Here is a 26,882-nt window from a genome sequence, read left to right on the forward strand (position 1 = left end):
CATCATCATCATCATCACCACCACCACCACCACCACCACCACAGCACGCCATCTATTGTGATTTATTGCAACCCTTTCCAAGGTTTTCTAGTTAGAGAATACAAAGAAGTGCTTTGCCTTTCCCTTCCTCTAGGGGCGCTCTGGGACTGTGCAGCTTGCCCAAGGCCACACGGGCTGGCTTTTCTCTCCATGCACAGTGAGGGGAATCGAACTCCCAACCTTTGACTCCACAGCCAGATACCCATAGCATGTGCTCTTGCACTCACATCCCATTCTGGGTAATTGTGGTGAGATCTGATTGGCCACTGCAGGGAAAACATGGCCACTGTGAACTTCCTTGTGTGCCACCTTAGCCGAAAGATGCTTAACCTGTCTCAATATTCGCCATGAAGCCGCTTCTGGTTCCACTCGATGCTACAGCAGTTGAATAGATGGGTGCAGAGCGACGCCTGGTGGCCATGTATGGGAATTATGCAAACGCACACAATTCCAATCCTGTTCTTTAACATGGACTTCCTGGTCCCTCTATAGTTTTATCTTACCTGCATCCATCAAGGCTAAATACGTCAGTGCTTATTTTGGGTAAGAAACTTGCAAATTCCACAATGCACACACACCCCCATGTGCAAAGATGTATAGGTAAGAAACAGATTAGACTGAACTTTTTCTTTTCTTTTCAAAAAAAGCCATTTATTTGCTTTCCGTAGGATAAATAATTTGTTTTAAAAATATTTTCAAATTTTCTATTTCTTTCACTTCGTATGGCAAGTCTTTAAAAATAAGAAAAACGACAGCTCAAACTCTGTCTTCCTACCCCCCCCCTTCTCCCCACTCCCTGGATACTACAAACAAAATAAATCCGAGAGAGAGAGAGAGAGAGAAAGAGAGATTAAATTAACAATGGTTTCAAAGTGAAACACTGCTGGCTTTGGCCACAATGGTTGTGCAAAGTCCAGCATTAAGAAAGAAGGCACACTGCGGTGGAGGGGCATGGAGGCATGGCACAGAAGGATGTCAGCCCATGTAGGAGAGCTATGCAAGCTAGGATTGCACAGTCAAAAGGAAAGCCCTTTTGACTTTCTGTCTGAACCACAGGCAGACATCAAACAGGTAATGCTTCCCTCACTGCGGGCTGTTTTTTAAAAAAATGCAAACCCTGCCCAGGCAGTAGGGAAAAAATATGGCAGCCATTACCTATTATGGCTATAAAGAGCCTCCGTGCCCAGTAGCAGTTTACCTGGCAATGTCAATTCCTTGAGAGTCACAGTGGCTGAGGGTTGTACAAGGTTGCCTACTTGTACTGGCATTTTTTTTTCATTTCTGCCAAAGACCCGAGCAAGCCAGAGCTTGTTTAATCAGCTACAGACATCTCCTTGTTCCTTTGGTCTTGTTAAAACATGGATACAGTAGGACCCTTTTATCCGCGGGATCAGTATCCGCTGATTCACTTATCCGTGGTCAGAAAATATTAAAAGAAATGTCCTAGAAATATATATATCTAAGATGAAGTCACTAGAACTCGCCACTGGAGGGAGCCAGAGACCATGTTATATAGAGTGTTTGCTCTTAAATTAGCAAATGATAAAATTATTTATAATTATAATCCACATTTTTCAGCATCTGCATTGGGGAGCTTGGAACTGACCCTCTGCAGATATGGGTGTCCTGTTCTATAAAGGATATAGTTATTATTTCACATCATTAGGTTTTGGGAGATCACAGAGAGAAATGTCGCAATACATTAGTTTCTGTTAAAAGGAGAAAGGAAAGAAGGCACTGGGGTATTGATCTCAAAGCAGAGGCACTGTTTAGACCCCGTCAAGGCTCAGGGACATCCTGGAGCTCGTGACTGGTCTTCAATCCTGGGATGATCAATGTCAACAAGACTGGAGAAGGTAAAGGTAAAGGTTCCCCTTGACCTTTAGTCCAATTGTGTCCGACTTTAGGGCGCGGAGCTCATCCCCGTCTCCAAGCCATAGAGCCAGCATTTGTCCATATACAGTTTCTGTAATCACGTGGCCAGCGCAACTAGACAAGGAACGCCATTACCTTCCCACCGTGGTGGTCTCTATTTATCTACTCGCATTTTTATATGCTTTCGAACAGCTAGGTTGGCAGGAGCTGGGACAAACAATGGGAGCTCCCTCCATTGTGAGGATTCGATCTTAGGACGGCTAGTCTTCTGACCTTGCAGCACAGAGGCTTCTGTGGTTTAACTCACAGCGCCACCATGAGACTGGAGAACAAGTCACTGAAAACTAGAAGACGGTTGCTGCATTCTCCTATTAAGGTGGCCCAGTGGATGTGAAAAGCAGGGCTCTGTAATGCCCTTTCAGTCCAGAGAGCCAAGGAAGGGGAAGCAGGGGGGGCTCAGCAAGCAATGCCCCTCCCCTCCTTGTTCCACCTTGCTGATCACGGATGGCTTGCGCTGGCCACATCCTACTAAATCATGGTCTTTCTCAGCGAATCCTGGAGGAACCCCAAAATGCAGTGAATAAAATGAGGAAGGATTGTATTTTTTTTTTTTTTGGCTTGGTGTTATCAAAACAGCTGGCTACATGCAGGAGGGGATCCCTGGGGGTTCTGATGCCTTCCTGCAAATTTTTATGCAAGCTGAAAGATAGCTTCAGATCATTTCTCCTCACTTCCGCCTTGTGTGATGACTTTCACAAGAGCCTGACAATTCTGGTATCGGACCAGCCATCTTGTGCCGTTCTTTGGTCTCCCTTTATGGGTGAATCCAAGCAGCCATTTCAGATCGTGGTTCCAGGTCATGCTTTTAGATCCAGATGTCACAGGGTCTTGCGCTTAATGATCTGATGGAACGTCCAGACATCAAGTCCCCGGAGGAATCCTGAAACTCATGAGACATCCAATCCATTCTCTCCCTCTCTCTTTTTGAGGTTTCCAAGGAAGAACGTCCACCACCACCCCTTCCTCAGCCTTCTTTCTTCCGTGCAGCAGAAACAGGTCACTGTTAGCTTTGGGTTGTCAAAAAGTTCAGACAGTCACAATGGCTGATGATTTGGGGCAGCCCCCAAGATTTCGAAAACACTCTTTCAGCCAAAAGCTAAAAAATATAATGGAACACATCCCTCACATTAACTAGTCTCTCAGAAGCACAAGAAGCTGTCTTAACTTGAGACAGACCCTTGGTCCTCCTAGCCTTATATAATCCACTCTGACTGGAAGCAGGAGCTCTCCATAGTTCCAGGTAGGGAGCATCTCTAGCCTTCCCTTGGAGGTGCCAGACTTTCCCTGGCGGTCTCCCATCCAATTACTAGACAGGCCTGACCCTGCTTAGCTTCTGAAATCAGAAGAGGCCTCTGCCTTCAGGACGATCCATTGGTTCTTAGTCTCCGATTCATGAGACCAAAGAGATTTTGTTGCCCATAAGTCAACGCAGGGGGAGTCAACTTGTTGGGTTGCCAAGGAGAAGGGCAGACCCAGGCAAAGCCAACACAAAATGGAATCCTGGATGGTGTTTCCTCTCTAAGGCCTGCCCCTTCCTTCCTTTTCCGGGCAGCCATATTGGAAACGCAACTCAGAGAGACGTGAAGGGAAGTGGAAGGGAAGCGCCGTTAGTTCCAAAACGGGGGGCGCCCTGCTAGGTCTCTTCATCCCACAGGCAGAGCTGCTTCTGAGGCACATAGTAGTCAAAGCTGTAGCCCTTCTGGCAGCTACGGATGCCGCACTTGTAGGACGACACTTTCCCGGCCGCATCCCGGCTCTTGCAGTACTTGAGCATGCAGGGGTACCACTCGATGCTCAGGGCGTAGCTGCAGATGCAGGGCTTCCAGCGATCCGCGCACAGCCGGCAACGCTGCAGGTCGGGCAGGTCGGCCGACTGAGGCAAGACCTCAAACATGGAGCCGTCCACCCCTGGAAAAGAGATGGGAAAAGCTGAGAGAGCCGGAGGGTCCTTCTGGGGCACCCACCCCTCCGGCTTGGAAAGCTTCTGAAACCGAAAAGCATCCTGACAACCCGCAAGCATGGACGACACTGTGGGGGTTCTGGGAGTGCCAGCCTAAAATATCTGGGAAGCAGGAAAGGTGTCCCAAAGCTTCCCATAGCCCATGGGCAGAGAAGCAATCGGCAATTTTGGCAGTCAGGCCTAGCGGCACCTTTTCTCACCCACTCCACCCCAGGGCACAGGTGCAAGTGAGAAAGCAGAAGGAAGAATGCAGTGCCTCCTTTAAAAACCCTCATATTTTTGGAAGGAAACATAACCTGACTGTATTCAGTGGAACAACAGCAGGCAAATAATTCATTAAGTCAACCTTCCACAGTCTGGTGCTAACCAGCGGCCCTTGAGGTCCACCCTTATCTTGATTCTCAGATAGATCCGCCATCCCAACGGACCAACCAATTTGGCAGGGACTAGATTAGGGAAAGCTGGCCTTTGCTGGCATGGAAGCCCACCAGGAGACAAGCAGCCATGGAGGTTTCCATCCGCCTACCTTTCTCCAGCCAGAACTTCACGTCTTCTTCCCGGGTGTAGATGGCCTCCTTGGCCTCCGAGCAGACGTTGTGGATGTGGGAGCTCAGCTGGGCCCCTTTGCTGAAGTTGACCGCCACGTCCATGCTGAGGTGCTCGAGGGCCCGCACCTCCTCGGCCTGGCGCACGGTCCGCGGGTTTTTCTAGCGAGGAGGGAAAAGGGGGAAGAACCTGTCATGAGCCCCGTGGGTTTCTCCAACACTCATCTCATCCTTGAACCCCCCCATCAATACGTTAATGATCAGAAATGTATTTATTTACGAAAATTTGTATCCCACCCTACATCCGAAGATCTGGGATTCCAGTGGAGAAGCAACCTGGAACCACTGAATGGCTATAAAGCCGTTGCCTTAGTTTGGAACGGTGGAAAATTCTTGTCCGGTGGATAACTGGTTTTTTATCAGGTCTCGCCTCTTCCTCACCTGCCTGAGTTTGGCCATGGACTCGCTGGGGATGATCTCGTTGCGGTGGAGCCTCGTGACGAAGCACAGGGCTTGAAACTGGCTCTGACCTCTTTCCAGCTCCCCAAGGATCAAGGCCCGGAATATCTTCACTTCCTGAGAGAAAAGAGACCAAAAAAAAAAGGGGGCTTGTCACTTTCAGGGTTCCAAGGATTAATGCTGCTCTGCCACTTCTCTCCCACATTTTCTCAGCATGGAAAGGAACATGGAGAGGTTATTACATTTGGGATCCCCTCCCTCGCCTCCAGCCTGCCTGGATGGGCCATTCAGTTGACCTGAGGTCAAGCAACCCTAACAGAACCTTCAAGGTATGGGAGAGACATACGGAGTGGTTTTCCCAATGCCATTCCCAGTGAATTCCCATGACTGATCAGGGACTGGAAGCCAAGGTTTCTCCATGTCAAGAACAACCTCACCCTGTGCATTCTAGGGTTTCATATTAAAACTAGCAGGTCAATGTGGTCTGAGATGTATTTATTGTGAATAGGAAGGAAGGAAGGAAGGAAGGAAGGAAGGAAGGAAGGAAGGAAGGAAGGAAGGAAGGAAGGAAGGAAGGAAGGAAGGAAGGAAGGAAGGAGAGAGAGAGAGGGAGGGAGGCAGGGAAGGAAGGAAGGAAGGAAGGAAGGAAGGAAGGAAGGAAGGAAGGAAGGAAGGAAGGAAGGAAGGAAGGAAGGACGGACGGACGGACGGACGGAAGGACAGACGGACGGACGGACGGACGGACGGACGGACGGACGGACGGACGGACAGAAACAAGGAAAGAAGGCTCTTCCTTCTGGTCATTGTGGGTTTTTCGGGCTTTTTGGCCGTGTTCTGAAGGTTGTTCTTCCTGACATTTCGCGTCTCTGTGGCCGGCATCTTCAGAGGACTGGAGTAGGAACTCCAGGTGCTCAGAGCATGGACAGAGTTCCTACTCCAGTCCTCTGAAGATGCCGGCCACAGAGACTGGCGAAACGTTAGGAAGAACAACCTTCAGAACACGCCCAAAGAGCCCGAAAAACCCACAATAACCATTAGATCCCGGCCACGAAAGCCTTCGCTCTTCGTTCTGCTTTTCTTTTGGTCTACCACAAGAGAAGCCCAGTTTGTCAGCCCAACTAAGGCAATTAAAAAATAAGTTTTTTTAAAAAATCCAGACAATGTCACACAAGTACAGTCTAACAACTGAGGCAGGTCCCCTCTGGAGATAACAGACCCCAGCTGTTTTCTGCCCTGAAAGACCTGGCTGAAGACATGCCTCCTACTAAGTCCAAGCCTCCCAGAGTCTAATGAGCCATCAATGGGGCTAAAAGGGCTTTCCTGCCATTGAAACGCAATCACCATCCCAGATGAACTGTGAGCAGAGGAAGGGAGACGGCGACAGCGATGCAGATGAATAAGCCATTCCATTCTTCTGCCTCGCTTCCTTCTGACTCCTCACCTACCAAGGCAAGTTCCTTCTTTAGTTGTTGGAATGCTTCCCCGTCACAGCCGTCCTCCCCACAAGATCTGTGCAACATTCCAGGGAGCCAATGTATAAGATGCAGGAGGGAAGCGGCCGCCACCCTGAATGGCGAGGTTTCCGATGAAATCTCTCCCTGGGATGACCCCTGGGTGGACGGGAAGACATTCCAAGCCTGACTCAGCAGCTCCCCACCCAGCAGTGCAGAAGGCCAGCCTTAAAACAGAGGAAACCACTGGACAGCTGGCAGCACAGCTGCACACCAGACCTGGGGCTTGAGTGGGGATGTTGCAGAAGGCATGAACTCCACTGACGCAGAAGAGCCTGAATGGGGGAAAGCCGACGGATTCCAAGCACGCTGGCTTTCCTTTGTCTTCCAGGTGCAAAGCTGGGGCCTTCGGCGCCCGGCGATCACCGCCCGTCTAACCAGAGCAATTCCAGGGAACCTATTCTGTAGAGATCAGCCGGCTGCAGAGTCCGGACTGCGTCAAAACCTTCACATACTCAAGGAAAAAAAGGGGGGGATATAGGAGTGCTCTTTCATTTCCTCTGCAGAAATGCACTGGCCTAGTGGGTGGATGAATCTGCAGCGTGATGGTGGGACAGGGTCATTGATCACACCAGACGGCAGCAGGCATACACGAGGGGCACAGAGCGGGCTGCGTGGGACAAAGAACACTTCTTCCCTACGCTTTGGCCTTTAAATATGTTTTGAAATATGATTATTATTTTCATTGGAAAAGAATGAATTAAGGAAAAGAAAGGCAAGGAAAGGAGAGAGAGAGAGAGAGAGAAGAACAGGGAGAATACTTAAGATATAGCCATGATCTGCAGTTCTAAAATGATGATGATGATGATTACCTAGGCAAAATCTGGATCTGTTCCTTCTAAGCCTTGTTGCTGATCTGAAACCCCTCCCGCCTGGGGCAACTGCCACACTCTGACCAAAGTCCAGTGCAGCCACACCACCTTGTTTCCCACCGCTGGCCAGCCAGATGCCCCCCAAGGATGAAGGCAGTGTCCACTATTCTACTGTTGCCTCCCTCAAAACTCTTTGCAGAACCGGGTCAGGTTCTTTTAACATCAGAATAACAGACAATCTCTTTCCACCAGTTTCAAAAGCTCTTGCAGCAGATCCAGAGGCGCCCTGGAGATCACACACCCTGGCTCTGGAGCTCCCAAGTGCATTTATTTGCCTTTGCTTCGGCCCTGGCTGCTTGCCATGCAACTCTTTCCTCTCAATCCAAAGCCCCCCGTAGCTTCCACCTCGAACTCGTTCCCATCGGGTCAGGGAACGAGCGGCCAATGGATTGAGCAGGGCCACTGAGTCAGGTTAAATATTTGCCTACTCTCTCTCTCTCTCTCTCTCTCTGTGTGTGTGTGTGTGTGTGTGTGTGAGCTTGCAAAGTGATTTATAGGCTGCCGGCTTGCCCTCCCCGCCTCACTGGCTTGATGTCCAAAGGAACAGTAGAAGGGAAGCCTACAGGTATGCAGAGAGAGAGAGAGGAGAGAGAGAGAGAGAGATTGTACAAGATGAGAAATATCCAAAGGACATCCAAGGAAAAAGCACAGGAACAGACAGGAAAGGAAAAGCTACTAGGCGACATCTGAGAAGCATAATAGCAACCTAGAACAACTGGCACAAAGGAAGCATTAATGCAAACTTTAGTGTATTTTCGGATCCAATGCATACGTGGGCCCAGGTCTTAAGAATAGAGGGAGCCCCCTTCCACAGAACCAGATCCTTGGCCCTTTCGCGCTTCCATGGGGCACCCATGGCCAAGCCTCAACCCCCTACCTCTGGGCATTTCCTCTCCATCACTCTCGGGATGACATCTCTCACAGGGCAGAGGAACTCTATTCTGGAATCCTTGGGAAGACGGCCAAGGGGGGCTTTCGCGACAATCCTCCCAGCCGGCTGGATTCTGTGGTTGCAGCTGATGGACAGGGAGGAGCATTCAGCCCCCTGCGGGTGACGTCAGGCTGCCCGGAGGGCCATTTTCTTCCCCGGGTACCACGCTTGGGGTGGGGTCATGCAGAGAAGGTGCAAAATGGCCCTCCGGACAAATACGGGCAAGTGGCCAGAAGCCCCCTTCTGATTTGGAACCGATTTTTTTGTCATGTTGGGGGGAGCCATGGAGGGAGACGGCTTCCGACTTAAAAAGGTGGTTCCTGCTCCTCAAGACTTGCAGGAGGGGAAATTTTCTCAGGCCAAGGGGGTCTAGGGACAGGCCCTCCGGGGGGGGCCAGGCCTGCTCTCGGCCGACCCCTGCCAAGCTCTCCTGTTCAGGAGGCGGAAGGATGTGGGAAAGAGGGGCAGGCAGAGGTTTAGACGCCCGGAAGCCGTGGGGATTACGCAGGGCATTCACAGCTGGTTGGATCTCAATGTTTGCAAAAACAGAACAGCGCAAAGCCACCACGGCGGGTCTCCTGCTTTCTGACAACTCCAGCCTGCATTTTCTCTTCTGCGAAATCCAAACGTCCACCTGAGTGAGGCCTTGGGGTGGTTCAGAGAACCTTCCCCTCGCCTGCCTCGAAACGGGCCCCGTCAGCTAAGCCTCAATTTCTTCCCCGGACCGGCCATGTTCAAGCCCTACGCTCTTTAGTCAAACCAAGTGACCTCCGATGCGTCAGTTATTACAGAGGACAGCCCTTTGCTCTTGATGCTCAAGCGTTTCACGCAAGCACACAAAGGCTGCTTCCAATGTACACAAGCCGCCACCAGCACTTTAGCTCCTGCCTCCTACTGCACGCCCGATTGTTGCATTTTGGGTTTGAAGCTTTACATGCCGTCTGTAGTCTGAGTGACTGGGAGGGACTTTCCTAAGCTGGGCTGATTGTCTGTCTGTCCAGTACTAAACAATCATTTCCTTCCAGCCCTTGAATTCAAAGAGAGCCCCACCTCTCTGATGATTGCTTTCCCCCTCTCTTTACTTTGTTGGTGGCAGTTGCTTGTTTGCTGTTGATCTGTTCAGTTTGTTGTTCAGTTTTGGGGAACTTCTGTTATTCTCCCCTGTAGATCTTCTGCTGTCTAGATAATGTTACCAGAAATTCAAAATTCTACAACACAAACCCTATTTAGCCTGATAAATAGTTAGTTGGGTTTATGGCACCTTGTCAAGACTTCAGCCAACAGACCTTAGGAATTTCTAGTTCATAGAGCCACTATGAAGGTGAGATCTGAAAGTCTGTTCTGTAACTGGTCCAGAATTCTAGCCCTGGTTCATTGCAGTCAGGCTTAATTCCAGCCAGAAAGATAAATTTAGAAATGCCAGTGATGAGATATTGCAGAGTGCTGCCAACTCTGTAGCATCCCGCACCTTGAGACTTCAGGGCCAACCAGGTTGTGGGTCTTTACTATGTCAGCTAACAATGGGGAGCAACAAGCACCCAAGCTTTAAAGACCTACATCCCTTTCTGCTCCTCCAGTGCTGCTGAAAAAAGCAGAGACATCCCCTAAGATTTTGCAAACTGCAAACTGGCAACACAAATTCTGTTTTCTGCACATACCTCTCTTGTGCGAAATCAGAAATGCGTCCACGTATGTTTCCAAACCTATTCTTCAATGGCTCAGGAAACCACTGGAGCTGTTTAAGACCTCCCAGCACGATAGACTATCTGAGTCCAGTGAATTGTGCTTTTTAAAAAATTGTTAATAATTGAGCACAGTAATTTGTCCGTAAGGCCTGAAATGTCATATCCCATCAGCAGGATATTCACAAGATAAAAATCTCTTTTGGAAACCTACCTTTTCTCAGTTTTTTTTTTAAAAATCTGTTTAGCTGAGACAGTACAGTGTAGTGGGTAGAGTGTCAGACTGGGACTCGGAAGATCTGGGTTCAAATCTGTGCTCAGCCAGATAAATTCAAAGGGGAGGGGAGAAACAATGGTAAACCATACCTTGAACAGTCCACATGCTTCAAAAGCTTTATTAGCATTGTCATAAATGAGAAGTGCCAAAAATGTCACAACACACAGGATTTCTAAAATATATGTAACCTTTTCTTTTTTACCGAATTGTGCATTTTAGGTTATTTATTCATTTGTGTTAGATTATTACCCACCCACCTTGGCATTCGCTGTCTAGCATTTTCGATGACATACTCCTTGGGGAGAGTTTTCTTGTTCTAGTTTGAACTTTTTCGGAGAGACAGGCTGTTCATGGCAGTACTTTGGGAGTTCACTAATTTGTTGGAAGTGCTTGGGACAGTGCACAAACAGCTACAGAACCACATAGGTTGATGGCACTCAATAAATGAAGGGTAAAAATAGCCATAATGGCATGCTGTCAAATCAGTCCTGAGTCTTAAGACAACCCTTTCTAAGGGTTTCAATTGGACCCCAAAGTGGTTTCCCCTTCCCTTCTTCTGGGGCGCATCTTGTGGCCGCTGTGCAGCTTGGACACAAGGCTACCCAGGCTGGCTCTTCTCCCGGGAGACCCAGAAGACTATTTGACTTGTAGGCATCCTTCCGTCTTGAGAGACTAGGGTAACGTGCTCTGTATGGAGGACTTGGAACAATGTCTAGTATGGCTGAGAAGTCCAATTCGAGAGTGACCATCCCTTCCACACTGAAGACAAATACAGTCTGTACCCCATCTAGCTCCCTGATTTTGCTGCTTTTGTGATTTCCTTTTTGCCTCGGCCTGCTGGACAAGGGTCTCCTCAAATTGGGAGAAGCCATGCTGCACCGCCTGCCTCCAGGCTGAATGCTCAGATGTCAGGGTTTCCCGGTCCATTCCTAAGGACTTCAGATCCCGCTTGCAGATCTCCTTATATAGCAGCTGTGGTCTCCTTCTATCACAGCAACTATCAGATTATCCAGCCAATAAATGAATGAATAAATAAATGACTGTGGGGATGGTGATAATAACCACTGATTGCCTTAACTCTTCAGACTTCCTTCCCAAAAATATCAATGTAAGATCCAAAAAGGGGGGGGGCGGGAGTGGATACCTGTGGCCCCACCCTCTTGCTAAGCTCACCTGAACTTTCCTGTTTGTTTAACTGTCTACCTTGATCCCTTTGTCATCAGGGCTGAGTCAGTAAGTCAGCTGGGTCTCTCTTTTGTATTTCACAGGGCTGGGCTGATTTCTCACATCCTTCTCTTATTTCACACTGCTGGCCAGCTTTCCCCAAAAGTCCTGCTGTGGCCAATTAGATCAGGATGAATTCTTTTGAAAAATAACTGTTGGTGAATCAACCACGAGGCTGTGCCAGGTTTTTAGAACAACCCCGTAATGCTGATTCCTGGTGGGGGTTGGGCAGGTAGTCATACAGAGGAGGGCAAGATCTGTTCTAAATCATCCCAGAGTGCAAGGTATGTAATAATGGGCTCCGGTTACAAGAAGCCAGATTTTGGAGGAATGTCAGGAAAAACTTCCTAACTGTTAGAGCAGTACAACAACAGAACCCATGACCTCGGGAGATGCAGAGTGCTCCAACACTGGAGGCATTCAAGAGAAAATTGGACCACCGTCGGTCAGATCTGCTTTGATTTAGATTCCTGCATTGAGCAGGGGGTCGGACGCGATGGCCTTAGAGGCCCCTTCCAACTCCATGATTCTATGATTCCAGGTTAAACTTCTTCTGAGCCCCAGAGTTTAGCAAAATAATTTTTGGGGAAGCCATGGCTTTCGGGAGTCCAGCAGCCAAAAGAACCATCAGTGGATTCTGGTAGTTGCAGCCTGATAAAATAACTTTTCCAGGCTCTGCTAAGCTTCCTGATGTATGGAGCTCCCGCTTGATTGATTAACAATGATGATTTCTCCTTCAGAAGCAAATACAGGAAGCTGACTGCTGAGCCATTTAGTCCAGGGAGCACCACCTCGAAGTATTCTTTACCTGAAAAACCCTGAAAAGATCCATCGTAAGTCAGAACTCACTAATTTTTTTCGACGTGGAGAGGGGGGATTTGCTGTTTGGGTAACAGCCTATCCTCCATAGTTATTCTACCCAGGCTTTGTGCTCTGGAGAGGACACTCATACAGAGCACGTTATCATGGTCTTTCAAGACTGAAGGGTGCCTAAGAAGAAGTTCTACCCAGCATTCCCCAACGGTCTCCCTTCCAGGTACCAGCCATGCCTGATCATGCTTAGCTTTCAAAATCAGGCCATGTTTTGGTGCATATGGCAGCACAAAATGGGAATATTAAAAAGGAGAAGCATCCTGTGTTTTTCTTTCAATGTCCCCATTGCCAAAAGGAAAAAAAAAAAGCTCCTTCCTTCAACCCTTCTCTTGTGAATCCTGGCACAACGAACCAGGTGAGCGAGCCCTGATAGACATCTTGGCCAAGCCATGAAGGACGCATTTCACAGTCCACAGATTTCCGTGAAATGTCCCAGCTTAGCAACAAGTTCCAGCGTGACATCAGCACCTCTGGCCAGCAGGGTTTCCCTCCCCCGCTTGGTTCAAGGACTCTTTGCATTATCACAGGTTGGGAAATCCTGCTGTGATCCAGGGACACCTGTGATGTAACAGAGGTGGTGACGGTGGTGCGGGAAAGGCCCGTCTCATGGTTCCAGACTTGGTGACAAATTATGCTGCCTTTAAAAACAAGGCCAGTTCCAGAGATCCCCTACACGAATCGCCCTGCCATCCGCTCGTTTAGCAATGCCCAGACGCAACTTAGGCAAACCCAACTCCTCAACATTTAGCACCGTAGACGTCCAGGTTCTGAAGTCAAGGAGAACAATTTTGGCAGCGAAAGAATGAATTTTGCACACAAAGAACGTCACCTTTGCCATCACCCCCCGAGGCTGCTTACCTTGGCATGGCATGTGTGGGGTGTGGAGGGCTGGAGGCTGCTCAGTTCCTTGAGCAAGAGCCCAAAGTGGAAGAAGACAGGGGAAAAAGGAGTCGGAGATCAAGATAACAGAATTAGATCTCTCACTTTCAAGTTGCGTTTATACTCCTTTAAAAAACAGCTGCACCCATCCAAAGAAAAAGAAGAAATCATCCATGCAGTGGGGGATGGGGAAAAGTCTTTAATAGCCACTGTTGGGCAATAGTATTTGCCTAATAAAGGTATTACCCAACTGTGGATACTGGATTTTCTTTTTTCTCATGGATATATTCTTTTCTTGGCTTTGTCCATACACTGATCACCTCTACTCTTTTCTTGCAGCAAGATAATTTCTATTCCCATTTTGCAGATGTAGAACTCAGGCTGAGAGCTATCCAGCAGTTCTTACTACTGTATTAAACAGATCAAACAGCAAACCTGACGAACATGACTGCTTTCAGCCACAGACTTCAGTAGACCCTTGAGAGGGAAAAAAGCACTGAGCAGAGAGGTGGAGCTCCCTTTGAATTTAGAGGCAGGGGAGCTACTGGTTAGTGCAGGATAGGTTGGCAATCACTCCAGCCCAGAAAGGTTGCTCGCAGTCCCAACTCCTCCAGGCATCACGCGAGGTTGTAAAAACTCCAAAAGCAACAGCGTACAGTTGTGCCTCGCTAGACAGTTACCCCGCATGACAGTTTTTTCGCTAGACATTGGCTTTTTGCGATTGCTATAGCGATTCGCAAAACAGTGATTCCTATGGGGGAATCTCGCTGGACAATGTTTGGTCCCTGCTCCGCAAGCTGATTTTCGCTAGACGACGATTTTGACAGCTCCCTCCGCGCTCGCAAAACAGGTGTTTTGGGGACCTAAGCTTCACAAGACAGTGATTTAAACAGCTGATCGGCGGTTCGTAAAGCGGCTTTCCTATGGCCGATCTTCGCTAGACAACGACGATTCTTCCCCACTGGAACGCATTAAACAGGTTTCAATGCATTCCAATGGGGAAATGCTTTTCTCTCGACAATGATTTTGCTAAACAGCGATTTCAGTGGAACGGATTATCATTGTCTAGCGAGGCACCCCTGTAGTGAGAAACCAAATAGTAAAGGTCTTTGAATGTGTGTTACTACAGAATCAGCTTCTGTCTCATCTGTGCTCTGCTCTCTCTCACACACTCACAAATAAACATAGGTGTGTATGTGTGTGTGTGTGTGTGAGAGAGAGAGAGAGAGAGAGGGTGAGGGTGAGGGTGAGGTGCATGCCCAGTCGATGTCAGCCTTTCCAGGGGCCATGTCTTCTGAGCAAAAAATAATCCTACTGCCTCTTTAAGAGATGTGATTAATTAAAACACAGCCCAGTGTCGATCCGCACAGCTGCACCACAGGATAACAAAAGCAATATTCTGAGAAATGGCGCCCCCAGGCCCGCCCTTGAACGCAGCCTGCTGGAAAACATATACTTTAATAACCATGTGATAAATTCACTAATGTTTAACGTTGCTAAGTTATTCCTGCAGTGCGCTTTATTCTGGCAATTTCAAGACCAACTTCCTGTGTTTTCTATATTGTTCCTTTCCCTCCTGGGGCTGGTGTTTAAAAACCTCCCCTTTATCTCTCAGGAACTGACAACAAAAGGGTAACGGGCTCCAAAATGACATCTTTGAACTGAAGCCTCTGCAAACTCCCTGCTGGGATCCGGCCACCTCCTTGTTTTGGAGATTGCCGTTCAAAACAAATGGTGCAGTCAGGTAGCTCTGAAATGGAACTGCCTTGGTGTAGGGGGGGTGTGGGGAAAAAAAGGCAATTTAGCCCCACATCCTGGTCAGCCAAATACCTCTGGAAAGCTCACCAACAGAGCATGGAGGGTGAAATGTTCTCAGCTCCAGACACTCAAGAGATATACTGCCCCTGGAAATGCAAGTTCTGCATGTAGTCATCTATCCAGCAGCGATCACATCTTGTCTGGAAAACAGCTTCCAGAGCTGGAAGAGATCTAGAAAATGTGCCCGATGAAGAACAGTTGAAGGCATCGGGCAGGATTTGTCTGGAGAAGAGAGGGCCAAGAGCTCAAGGACTGTCTTGTGGGAATATGGAGCGAGCTTGTTTTCTTGCTGCTTCAGAGGAAAGAAAAAAGAAAAAAACACACCAATGGGTTCAAATGAGAGAAAAAAAAGAAAATTTCACCTTTAGGAAAAACTTCCTGAGGATAAAAGCTGCTAAATGATGGAAGAGAGTAACCTGGAAGGTGGCGGGTTCTCTTTCTTCGACAGTCTTTAAATGGTGTTTGGATGAATATCTGTCAGAGATGTTCCAGCTACTGTTAGTAACAGCAGCCAGATTAATAATAGCTAGGAACTGGAAATCAAAACTGGAATTTTGAGTGGAAGAATGGTATAATGAAATACGGAACGTGGCTGTAAATGATAAGCTAACTTGTAATTTAAAGGTTAAGAAAGGAGAGATGAAAAATAATAAATTTTATGATATATGGGGCAGATTTCTTGAATATGTGCTAACAAGAGGAAAAGGGAAAGTTCCAAATCAGGAATCGATGCAGTCCTGGAGAAGAGGACAATATAGGAAGAAGAAGAAGAAAGATAGAGGCCCCGACTAGGGTGGTGGGGAACACAGTCGATTTGTATTTTGGTTTATGTATTTTATGTTTATGTTGTAGTTAAAAAATTAAAAATAAAAATAAAATAAAAAGGAACTAAACAATAATAATAAAAAAGGAGATGTTCCAGCTGTGGATTTCATGCCTCAACAGAGGGTTGAACCAAGGCACCCCCCCCCCCCGGGCATTCTGGATATATAATTTGGCAGTTCTAACCCGGTTTCTGCTGATGTTGTCTAAGATGCCTTGTTTTGTCTCAGACATTCCCAGTTAAAGCAGAGGGCCGGCCCAGCTTGGTGCCACCTCCCTTCCTCCCCAATATTTGGGATTACAACCTCTCTAAACCTGATCCTCGTTGAGGGCCAGGATGATGTAACCTTAATAAGCAGAGATTGTCAGGTTGCCTTCCTACTTAGGAGGTGCCTGGGAGGGAACTGGGGGACTTTTATTCATCTCTGCCTCTCAGCTATAAACCCCCCTCCATGGAAAACCCAATGTAGCAATCATGGTTCACAGGCGGCCACTGTCAAATCTCTCTCCCACAAAGTTCAGCCATCCTCTCCTTAGTGCCATTATCCTCTAAATGCCATTAGATACACCAAGCAGTTACATGTAATCACTTAAACGCATCATCACGGTCACCAGGGAGTTGCCTTGCCTCCAAGCCCCAAGCCCGTGGTGCCTTGATGGCTACTGGGAGTTAGAACGATGCTCCGCCACAGAGACCCAGCGTGGCTGTATCCCTCCACAGGCGTGCATAGGGAACCATTCTCAGAGTATGTAATTGAGCCATCCATTAATCAGTGCACGGCCACTGTGATTGAAATCAACAATGGCTTGCAGGTATGCTATTAGCATCTTCGCTGGAAGATGCTATTATAATGCAATGAGAATATACTCACAATAATGTCATTGCATATATAATGTACCGTATTTTTTGCTCCATAAGACGCACCAATTTTTTTAGGAGAAGAAAACAGGAAAATATAATCTGTTTTCTTCGCTCCATAAGACGCACAGACTTTCCACCCCCCTGTTTTGTGGGGAAAAAGTGCATCTTATGGTGCGAAAAATACGTATATATTGTATCTTGAGAGGGTTTTGTTTTGTTTTGTTTTGTTTTTTGTAAAGAACACAGGGACTGCACAGAGCTGGACATGCTAAGTTTTTTTTTTCGGACAGTACACACGATTTAGCTCCGAACTCTCCAAATCCCTAACTGGCAAGGGATCCGTCCCAGATTGGCGTGCAGCCACTTTACCCTAAAAGGTGCCGGGAAGTCTGGCCCACACCTAAGGATTTTAAACACTGCGGGAGATACCAGCCCCCCCTTTTTCCAGGCACTTGAGCTGCTCCCGCCACCCCGCTCAGAAATGAATGAAGTAAAGAGCTGCAGAGTCAACCCACTGTAAACAGAAGTCAGAAAGAGTGGGAGGCCAGGCAGATGGCAAGAATTCTTTGGCTTCTCATCCTCGAGATCAGATGCAACAAGGTTGCAGGGTTTCACTTCGTCCCTCCGCTTGCCACCCTTAGAAAGAGCAAAGCACCCTTTTAACATTGATCCTAGATCTGCCGGGAGCATTGCTGTTCATGCAGAGCTGGAAAATGCAGATGTCCTGGTGTTAAGACTCCTAACACATTGAGGGGTGTGTGTGGATGTGACCCAGATCTCCCAGTGTCTTGAGTCACTTGGATTTGGAACAGACAGGGTCGCCAAGGGGGCACGGCACAGTCAGGATCAACACCATCTGCTTCACTTTGACTCCCGATTCCAAACTGATTCGTGATCTCCCACAACAACGGTCATTTTTTTTGGGGGGGGAGGAAGGATTTGCACTGACCTACATGAAACTTAGAAGCACCATATACTCTAAAGAGGGTGGAATAAACTTGCCAAATTCCAGGCAGCTCAAAGTTTGCATAGTAAATGTAAAGGTTCCCCTTGACATTTAGTCCAGTCGTGTCCAACTCTAGGGCACGGTGCTTATCCCCGTCTCCAAGCCGCAGAGCCAGCGTTTGTCCGTAGACAGTTTCCGTGGTCACGTGGCCAGCGCGACTAGACACGGAATGCCGTGACCTTCCCACTGAGGTGGTACCTATTTATCGACTTTCCTTTTTTTACATGCTTTTGAACTGCTAGGTTGGCATGAACTGGGACAAGTGACGGGAGCTCCCTCCGTTGCCTGGATCTGATCTTACGACGGCTGGTCTTCCGACCTTGCAGCACAGAGGCTTCTGCGGTTTTTAAAACATACTTTTTGAAAGAAAAATAGAAAAAAAGGGGGGGATCTAAAGTGATCAGTGTATCACTCAATTTTTTCTGGGCTCTGGATGCAAATCCGTCTGTAAATTCATTTGTCTTTGTCCCAGAACTGAATTTGGCCTTTCGGCTTCAATCCAGACCTCAAAGAAACAGGTCTGAGTCAGGCTGATTTGCTAAGCAGCTTGGGATTTGTCTGCGCAGCCTTACCAGAGGCCATCAGCTTAGCACATTTAGGACAGGATGGAGCATAAGCAGGGCATGTCGGTAGCCTACAGAGGTTCACAGGTTCAATTCCTGCAGTCTCCAGATAAGGGTAGGAAAAAGAATGCCACTGTGAGACGCAGAATGCTGTGGCCTCTCCAGTCAACCGTGGACCAAAAACCTAACTCTGCATTTGGCCGCAGCCTGTTTTCACGCCCATCTATTTAAGTACGACTTCCTTTGACTGACAGCGACTCTGCTGATTGCAAGCAAAGAGGAGGGTCCCCGCTTTCCTTCCCAAAAACCTTTAACCAGAGAATGCATTCAGGATATTTTATGAGCAAAACTCTCTCCATTGAAACACGGCTCCTCCATTTATCTCGTCAGAGCTCAGTGGATAATATAAACTCAGGCCCAAGAGCTTCCATTAGTTTGGCTGGGAAGGGGTGGGTGGGAATCATAAAACATCATCTGTAGTCCTGGCAGAAAGCATGTGGTGAGTCAATGGCATGGAGTTAGAGGCAGGGGAGCAGGCAAAATACTAACCTATTCCTACAGAAAAAAAGGGGGAGGGCTCCTGTGTTTGAAACATCCACGCAAAAGCTGAAGCTACTCAAATACAGACGCTTCCTCCGATTAAATGTCTAGAACACCAGCTACCCTGTTTAAATGCCAGCTTTGCTAGCAAAGAAAAGGGAGCGATTAAACCATAAATCCAGTTGATCATTAACTAAGGGCCAGATTCAGCCCATGATCTGCCAGCTGCTACGTAGTGTTAGACCTGAGACACCCCCCTCAAATCTCAAGGTGGCCCAAGATCTCAGAATCAACATTTCTGATACCTAGAACCTTTGTCTTCCCGCTGATTTTCACACCCCTTGATCATCTCTCCCTCCGAGATCTTTTTTCCAAGTCTGTCGGTTGCTTCATCAGCACTGGGGACTCCCAGTTGAAAATCAAAGTGGGCTTTAGAGCAACGGCTCAATGTGATGGAATTCAGTTCAGTTTCTCAGTGTGGGAGGGAAAGATGGGTGGGGGAGAAATGAGTAACATCTGGAAACAGTAGAACTCACTCACGTGCCTTTTTTGCTTGGCTTTTCCCAGAAAGCCTGTCCCTTTATCTCTGCCCAAGAACAGAGAGCTGTTGTTTTCCTTTCTGGCTTGGGCAAATCTTTATGGACCCCATGCAATAATGCAATGAGACAGTGTCGGCTTTAAGAAGGAGCTCAACCACGGCTGATGCTTGGATCCAGCCTGCTGTGCTAACAGCGACAGGGCTCCTGAACCTGCACAGACTGCCTTTTCTCGACTGCTGAATCCAAGGCCACATTAAGTGCCCCACGGGTGATTTGTGACGGAGATGCCTTGTGACTTTAGTTTTAAAGAAAAGGTCTGCGTGGGGAATAGTATAGCAGCCCTCTCTAGGGTTACAGGGGTCAAACTATTAAACAGAATTGGCCGTTCGCCTGAAAGAGGTCGCAGAAGGCTTAAGATCTTCAAAGATACACCCAGAAGTCCCATTTAGCATGATAACCCTTTGAATGAATGACCTCCAAGAGAACTTATCTTGAATAGCCCTGCACAGGTCCAAAGCCATGCTGAAGCAAAACGGTGGCTTCCTTTACTGAGTCAATGCGTCTCATTTTAGACCTTCTTTTCCTCCTGCCTTTCACTCCCTGAAACATTACCATCTTCCCAAGGGAGTCCTGTGTTCTCCCCCACCCCCAAAGCACAACAGCCTCTTTACACCACATCCAAAGTGCCACTTCTGAGCAGAGCCCCAAGCTGGACAGCAGAGCTTGGCTTTCGAGGTGGCTGAAGTTTCTAGTCCTGATTACAAAACTTCCACAGATTGATCTTTGTGCCTGCCCTGGACTTAGCAGCCGCCACAGGGAAGTTTTATCTTCTGTGTGTCATCCCCCAGGCCGTGGGTTTAGAACCACTAGCAGCTCTGTGGAGAGCATGAAACGTTGGTGGCATTCATCCCTTTCTCCATCTGGGGGGGGGGTCCCCATTTCTGAGGAGCCCCACCCGTCTTTTGGAATCTGTGATGACGCAAGGAATGTCCCAGTCCCTTTGTGGAAAGGAAAGAGAAACTGAGCACTTCCAGATGATCTCCTCCAGACTGGAAGGTGGTCTCTCTAAAGAGAAACCCTAATTAAACCAGCCAGCCTTTCCCCATCCTCACATCTCTCTCTAGTCCTCGATAGCAGAGCCTGTGTTTGGGGCACAAGACTTGACAAGGCTGTTCCAATCATGCCCACGTAAGCCTTGGAAACAACAGCCAAAAGTGGGTACCCCAAAACTGATGCTGGTGGTTATCTGGTGCCCTCAGACATTTTGGAATACAACTCCCATCAGCCCCAGCTATTGAGGACTACGGGATCTTAAGAATTCACATCCTAGTCTTAGCACTGAGAAAACAGGGCAGCTTTGCCCCAAACTGTCCAACAAGCCCCTGCCCTGTGATCCATGCTGAGGTTGGTGGATGCAGAGTCCGTACCACTTGGGGGATTCTGGGAGTTTTAGTCCAAAGGAGCCCTCTTCCTAAATTCTGACCAGATCTTCCATGCTTGCTAAAAGAACTTTCCAGGCACGGTTTCTATTCTCCAGCTGGACTTTAAACAAACAGAGCCCAGTGGAATATGAGAATTATTTCCTCCAGAACTAAAGGGAGGGGTTCTTGCATATTGTGCTGTCCAGCCCCCCCTCCCTCCATAGCTTTGTGGGGTTGGCAGGGATCTGACAAAACTGCTTCCTCCCTGCTGGCCTTTCTCATCGGCGAGTCTCATTCCAGGAATCACAAGTTAAAAATCCTCTGTAAACACTGGCCTTTCCTCCCGCCTCTTCCCCCATGAGAAGCTATCAGTGTCCGAGATTCCCAGGCCGGAGATGCTTTGAAATGCTCCATTTCTCTCCCCCGCCTCCAATAATTAGGCCATGCAAAACACACCGGGGACTATTCCAGACGGGCGAGATGTACAGCCAGCAGCCAGTGGAGGAAACCTACAGCTCCCGCTCAATCAAGGCAGAACAATGCTTTGGCACAGGGAAGGCCCGTCGGCTTTCCACACCCCTCTGCAAACAGAAGGGCCAGTTGTTTGGCGCGGCATGAATAACCCCACTGGCAGTGTGATGCCCCTTCGCGGGAAGGCTTTGAGGCGGGGTCTGCTGGTCTGTGTTTTCCAGCGGCCTCAATGTGTCAGAAGCAGCCTGGCCACCCACAAGACAGAGTGTCCATTCAGGCTTCCACAGACATCCTTTCGCAGCCATCTATATTGGTAGAATCGGAAGAATCCCTAGCGGTCATCTAGTCTGACCCCACCAAAAGAGAAATTCATGGCCATACCATGTGCAGCTTTCCACCCAACCTATGTTTAGAAATGTCTATCCTGACAAACGAGAGTCTACTGCCTGTTCTACTCCCAAAACAGCCCCCAACATTGATAAGTTCTTCTTGGAGAAGTTCTTCTTGGACTTCTTGGAAATCTCTTTCCTTATATTTTTTAACACTTAATTTGATCCTTTCCTGAAAGGTCTGCATAGTCAAAGCTATGGTTTTTCCAGTAGTGATGTATGGAAGTGAGAACTGGACCATAAAGAAGGCTGACCACCGAAGAATTGATGTTTTTGAATTGTGGTGCTGGAGGAGACTCTTGAGAGTCCCCTGGTCTGCAAAGAGAACAAACCTATCCATTTTGAAGTAAATCAACCCTGAGTGCTCATTGGAAGGACACCTCTAATATTTTGGCCATCTCATGAGAAGAGAAGACTCCCTGGAAAAGACCCTGATGTTGGGAAAGTGTGAAGGCAAGAGGAGAAAGGGACGACAGATGATGAGATGGATGGACAGGGTCACCGAAGCGACCAACATGAATTTGACCCAACTCCAGGAGGCAGTGGAAGACAGGAGGGCCTGGTGTGCTCCAGTCCATGGGTTCACAAAGAGTCAGACACGACTTAAGGACTAAACAACAACAAATTCCTGCTGACCAAAGCAGAAAAGTGTAGTGATCTTGATGTCAGTTTCTTACTCCTGGAGTTGGGTTAACATTCTAGGGACAGCCCACAATGGAAGCAGGTCTTTCTAACACAGTGATGTTCTGCAGGTGGGCGACTGATATTTCTAGATATACTGCACTGGAATATAGAAGTTCCATTTTCTCCTTCTACAATCAACAAGACAGGTCTCCTCCTCCTCTCCCTCTTTCTCCTCCTCCATGAATTGGGTCCAATATCCCATTTAAAAGTATTTCCACTAATTGCTCTCAGATCATGTAGCTGTGAGTTCCACATATTTCACTGTGTGTGGTGGGGAAGCCCTTTTGTTTCTCTGCCATTAATCTCTTGCAAAGCAATGCCGGAACCATCTGATCTTTACACAGGTACCTTTTCTCCTAATTGCCAAGCATAAACAGGCATGAGAAGATAAAACGGAACCAGGTGTGCCCTGTAAACTTCCCGTACTGCACTTAAGAAAAATGGGATCTAAATGTCATAAAGTTATTGGTTTTTCTTCCTCCAAGGAAAAGCAGCCACATATTATTCAGACATTGAAAAGAAAACACTTCTCCGTGTGATTTAATTGACGGAAGCCCATCACATACTGACAATATAACGTCACACGTCCACCAGCAATGCTCCCAAAATGCTCAGGAATCAGATCATAACCTTCTTGGTGTCTCCCCTCACTTAGGAAGGCTGATGGAAGTACATCACGCGGGAAACGGTGTTTGGTGTTGTGTTTCCCTTTATGAATGTCTTGAACCAGGCTTTCACGGCTGAGAGCTAAGAGTAGGAGCTGACTCGACTGAAACACCACCTTGATCTCCGCCAACAGGAAATGTCCTACCTGTGGCTCGGGGTGAACAGTCAGAGATGTGGCGTGCGCCTGATTCTTGGAAAACTCCCTGAACTTGCAAATCTATGCGTTCTTTCTGGGAAACGAGGGTGTTCCCTGTGGGTGCCCGGTTCAGTCAATCAAAAGGCCTTGTGCAGAGTTACACCTTTCTCCTCTGTAATAAAATGTGTGTGTGTGGGGGGGAAAATTAGAAAGAAGGCAGAGGTTGTAGGAAAACTACAGATTGCTATAAACGGAGGGCGGCTGGACCTGTGGGATGATCTGTAAACAAGGCAAGGTGACTCCACGATAAAAGTCTCACCTGGGAGCATCTTAAGCCAGGGGCTTTCCTTCTGAGAATATGTGCCTACAACCCCGACCCCTCCCAGGCCTTGTTATCTCTCCCTGTGCAGTGCAGTTATTTCCCACCTCTCAACTTTCTCTTAAGGGGATTAATGATGCTTTTCTGAGCTGTCATTCCGCAATGGAGAAATGGGAGGCACGAGTTCGAATCCTCCCAGTGCAGAGCACTCTTTTTTTCTTCCTGTGGGACCTACCTCAGAAGGCAGTTGCCGAACCAAAGGGGGCAGAGCATAGGGGACAGAGTCCCCCTCCATGCTTGCTGGAAGGAAAGGGGAAGTTAAAAGGTGAAGGCAGTGGCCAGTCTGGGGAAAGGCTGTGTGATGTGGGGCCACACGGAGCCAGCACCCTGGGAGGATGATGGTGGGGGCAGCTCCTCTCCCTCTCACACCTTGGGCTCCCTCGCTAGGCCGTTGCACAGGGGAGGAAAGCGACGCTAAGGCTCCCCAGAGCTCAGTGGAAGCAAGCGGCATATAAATCTAAACATCCTGAAGAACTTTCTCTTCACCACGACCGGGCGAGGTCGATAAGATGGCCAGAAAGAGCCGCATCTTTCCATGTCCCGGCTTATCCTTCCGCCCGGGGTCGGGTCCGTCTTTCCGAGCCGCTTTCCCCGCCCGCTCTCCCTCCCTTTACCCGGGAGTAAACCCCCCTCCTCTTCCCCTCACCTGTCTGAAGTCGGCCACGAGGGTCACCAGCGTGCCGTCGCCCTTCCGCAGCTCCAGGCTGACGCAGTCGGACCCGCTGTCCGCCTGCAGGCTCTCCTCCGTCACCTGCCCGTCGGGGAGCCGGACGCGCACCCGCAGCTCCGAGGGCGCCCCCGCCTGGCCGGGCAGAGGCCGCCGCGCCAGGCAGAGCAGCAGCCACAGCCAGCGGAGCCCCGCGGGGGACCGGCCTCTGCGCCTGCCCCCTCCTCCTGCTTTTCCTCCCCGGCAGGAGGGCATCTTCTCCCCCCTCGACCTGCAACTCGGGGGTGTGTGTGTGTGGACGGCCAGGGGGGGGACACACAGGCAGGGCAAAGAGGGATCCCCCCGTTTCTTCTTCTTCTTGCGCCTCTGTTTCCCACCCGCTTCGGAGGAAATTCAAACGCACGCTAAACTTTTTCCCCCGAAGTTGAGCACCGGCTCGCCGGCGTCCGGCAAAGGCTCCCGACGCTTCTGGCTCCGATCCGATCCGATCCTCGGGGCTCTCGCCTCCGGAGCCGCTCCCTCGCGGCTCCGTCCTGCCTCCGCGCCCCGCGTGGGCTGCGCGCAAAGAGAGGCTCCTCCGCCCGCGACCCGCCCCCGTCGGGGCTGGAGCAGCGGCGGCCGGAGAGGGTCCGGCGAGGAAGGGGCGGGGGCGGGGGGAGCCGGGCTCCGATCCTGCCCAGCGGCTCCCCTTTCGCTCGCCTTCGCCTCTTTTCTGGGCGCTTTTTCATTCCATCGCCCCGTCACTTCCTTCACTCTCGGGCGCACCGGCCTTAAAGGGACAGGCGGCGGCCCCCCGCGCGCCCTTCCTCCTTTCGCCTCTCCCTCCTCTTCCTCCTCCTTCCTCGAAAGAGACGGCGGCGCCCGCCTGCAGATGAAGAAGGTCTGAAGTTGGAGAGATTGCCGGGGGGGGGGGAGAGGGAGGAAGGGGAGAAGGGGGCTGGGAGAGAGAGAGAGAGAGAAATACAAAGACAGACGGAAAAGTTGGACACGCTCGGGTTTTTTGGCACGGACCGACACATGCAACGGTGGTCTTCCTCGCCGTTGTGCCGCCTTGAGTTCTGAGGAGTGGGAGCGCTCCTTCCCCCACCGTTGTCCATCAGGCCCATCGGAGCCAAACTCCCTTCTTTGGACAGAAATCGGATTTTCTTTTTCTGCAGGGTGGAATGCGTTGCTCACAAGATGAGATGAAAATCAGAAGCTCAAGCAGCTGCAAAAGTCTACAAAAACAGACCTGACTTTCCTTCCTTCCTTCCTTCCTTCCTTCCTTCCTTCCTTCCTTCCTTCCTTCCTTCCTTTAAAAGCCATACAATCCCTCCTGGGGAACGGACCAAATTAGCCTGTGTCCATTGGAGTTTCGCAGGGGGTTGTGGAAAGACTCTCTGGAAGGGTGATATTGTTCCTGACCTGGGACGTCAGGTCTCAGACTCTTCCAACTCCTGGGACAAGAAGATCCATTCAGGGCCAAACCCAATTCTTTTGCAGTCTGACCTGACGGTGCCATCAGTGGGGACTGCCCCACTGCGCCTAACGATAAGGCCCTGCATGGCTTCAGTGCCTTCTGATAACTCTGTTCAAACTTTCCACAGAAGCACCGAATGCGGGTTCTTTGCTCCTGAGTCACACAGCCGAAGAACCAACCAATTTATTCAGGGAGGGTTGTGGTCTGAGCAGAGGGAAGGGGTGCTGCTGCCCCACTAGAGCGAGGAGATCCCACCTGGGATGGTCTGATCCCTCTCATACTTGGGCCAGGACAAAACTTTAGTAATCCTTCTGATCCCACCCAGGTGTGGCCATCCGAGCCCTCACCTCCCGCCGACTTTTGTTTCCTGTTTATGTCCATCCCACGGATACGTTTTTTTTAAAGGTGAAGAGCAAGAACCGAAAGCAGCTGGAGACCCTCAGAGCCAGCAGTGCCCTTGGCAAGGGACCGATTTCTCACTCAAGGAAGGAAGCTGCCTCTGGAAAATCTGCTGGGGCTTCAACTCATCAGCACGACACGTGTTGTTGGCCAAGCATCCCACGTTGAGTCTGGTTGAAGGATCTCAAAGTTCTTTAGAGCCAGGGTGTGGGTGTGGGGAGTGTAAGGGAATTGGACTAGAACTTGGGAGATCAAGATTCTAGCCCTCACTAAGCTAGGAAACCTCGGATTATTTTGGGCCAGTCATTCTGTCTCGTAGCCTGTCCTACCTCACAGCATTGTTGCGAAGATAAAAGAGGGAATAAAGCTCAACATTTACAGCTTTTCTTTGACTTTTTCTCCTCCTCCTTCTACTGTGCTATGGACTTTCTGGCGTCCAGCTGCGAGAATTCTTTTTGTGTTGCTATAAGGTTTGTGTAGCCTACCGTGGCTAATTGCAACTAATGGATGAGGTGCTGGAGTGCATCTTGGCTGAGTGCATGACTAGGCATGCAGCCAACCCTCCCACTCCAGCACCTCATCAAGTAGCTACAATTAGCTGCAAGAGATCACACGGACAAGTTGCTGTCCAGGGTCAGGGCCAAATGGATGACCCTTGTAACTGAAGATGTGATCAGATGAGGAAATAGCTCACATTTTGGATCACTTGTGAGCTATTTCCTGGTGGTCATACAACACACAGGAGGTTGCAAACCAGCCCATCTCTGATCTGTGGAGCTTTTTGGTCCAGCAGCAGTTGATCAAGTGAAGGGAGATCACTCCCAACAAAACAACCCTTTCTGGTGAAATCTGGCCAGATCCTCTCCTGCCATTG

At 49.1% G+C, this 26,882-nt stretch overlaps 1 protein-coding gene and 2 long non-coding RNA genes across 3 annotated transcripts; 1 reads left to right on the top strand and 2 right to left on the bottom strand.

Annotated features, from left to right (window-relative positions):
• Positions 1-662: 662 nt before the first annotated feature.
• OAF (out at first homolog) lies at positions 663-25,909 on the bottom strand. The gene is made up of 4 exons (XM_020794316.3): positions 24,130-25,909; positions 4,921-5,055; positions 4,461-4,641; positions 663-3,882 (listed from the first exon to the last, which is right to left on the bottom strand). Exons 1-4 carry the CDS (start codon positions 24,403-24,405, stop codon positions 3,608-3,610), a joined length of 867 nt encoding a protein of 288 aa, XP_020649975.2. The 5' UTR covers positions 24,406-25,909; the 3' UTR covers positions 663-3,607.
• Positions 7,110-14,394, bottom strand: LOC144584154 (uncharacterized). The gene is made up of 2 exons (XR_013538241.1): positions 12,253-14,394; positions 7,110-12,191 (listed from the first exon to the last, which is right to left on the bottom strand). It is a non-coding gene; the product is annotated as an uncharacterized LOC144584154 (long non-coding RNA).
• LOC144584153 (uncharacterized) lies at positions 13,802-22,826 on the top strand. The gene is made up of 2 exons (XR_013538240.1): positions 13,802-14,037; positions 14,433-22,826. It is a non-coding gene; the product is annotated as an uncharacterized LOC144584153 (long non-coding RNA).
• Positions 25,910-26,882: the final 973 nt, after the last annotated feature.

Source organism: Pogona vitticeps, chromosome 8 (genome assembly GCF_051106095.1).
Source record: "Pogona vitticeps strain Pit_001003342236 chromosome 8, PviZW2.1, whole genome shotgun sequence".
Lineage (NCBI taxonomy): Eukaryota > Metazoa > Chordata > Lepidosauria > Squamata > Agamidae > Pogona > Pogona vitticeps.

Coding starts and splice junctions, on each gene's coding strand:
- OAF (XM_020794316.3), bottom strand. CDS start 24,405: ATGCCCTCCTGCCGGGGAGGAAAAGCAGGAGGAGGGGGCAGGCGCAGA. Junction 5,056..24,129: donor TCGTGGCCGACTTCAGACAG/GTGAGGGGAAGA, acceptor CTTTTCTCTCAG/GAAGTGAAGATATTCCGGGC. Junction 4,642..4,920: donor CCATGGCCAAACTCAGGCAG/GTGAGGAAGAGG, acceptor CCTCCTCGCTAG/AAAAACCCGCGGACCGTGCG.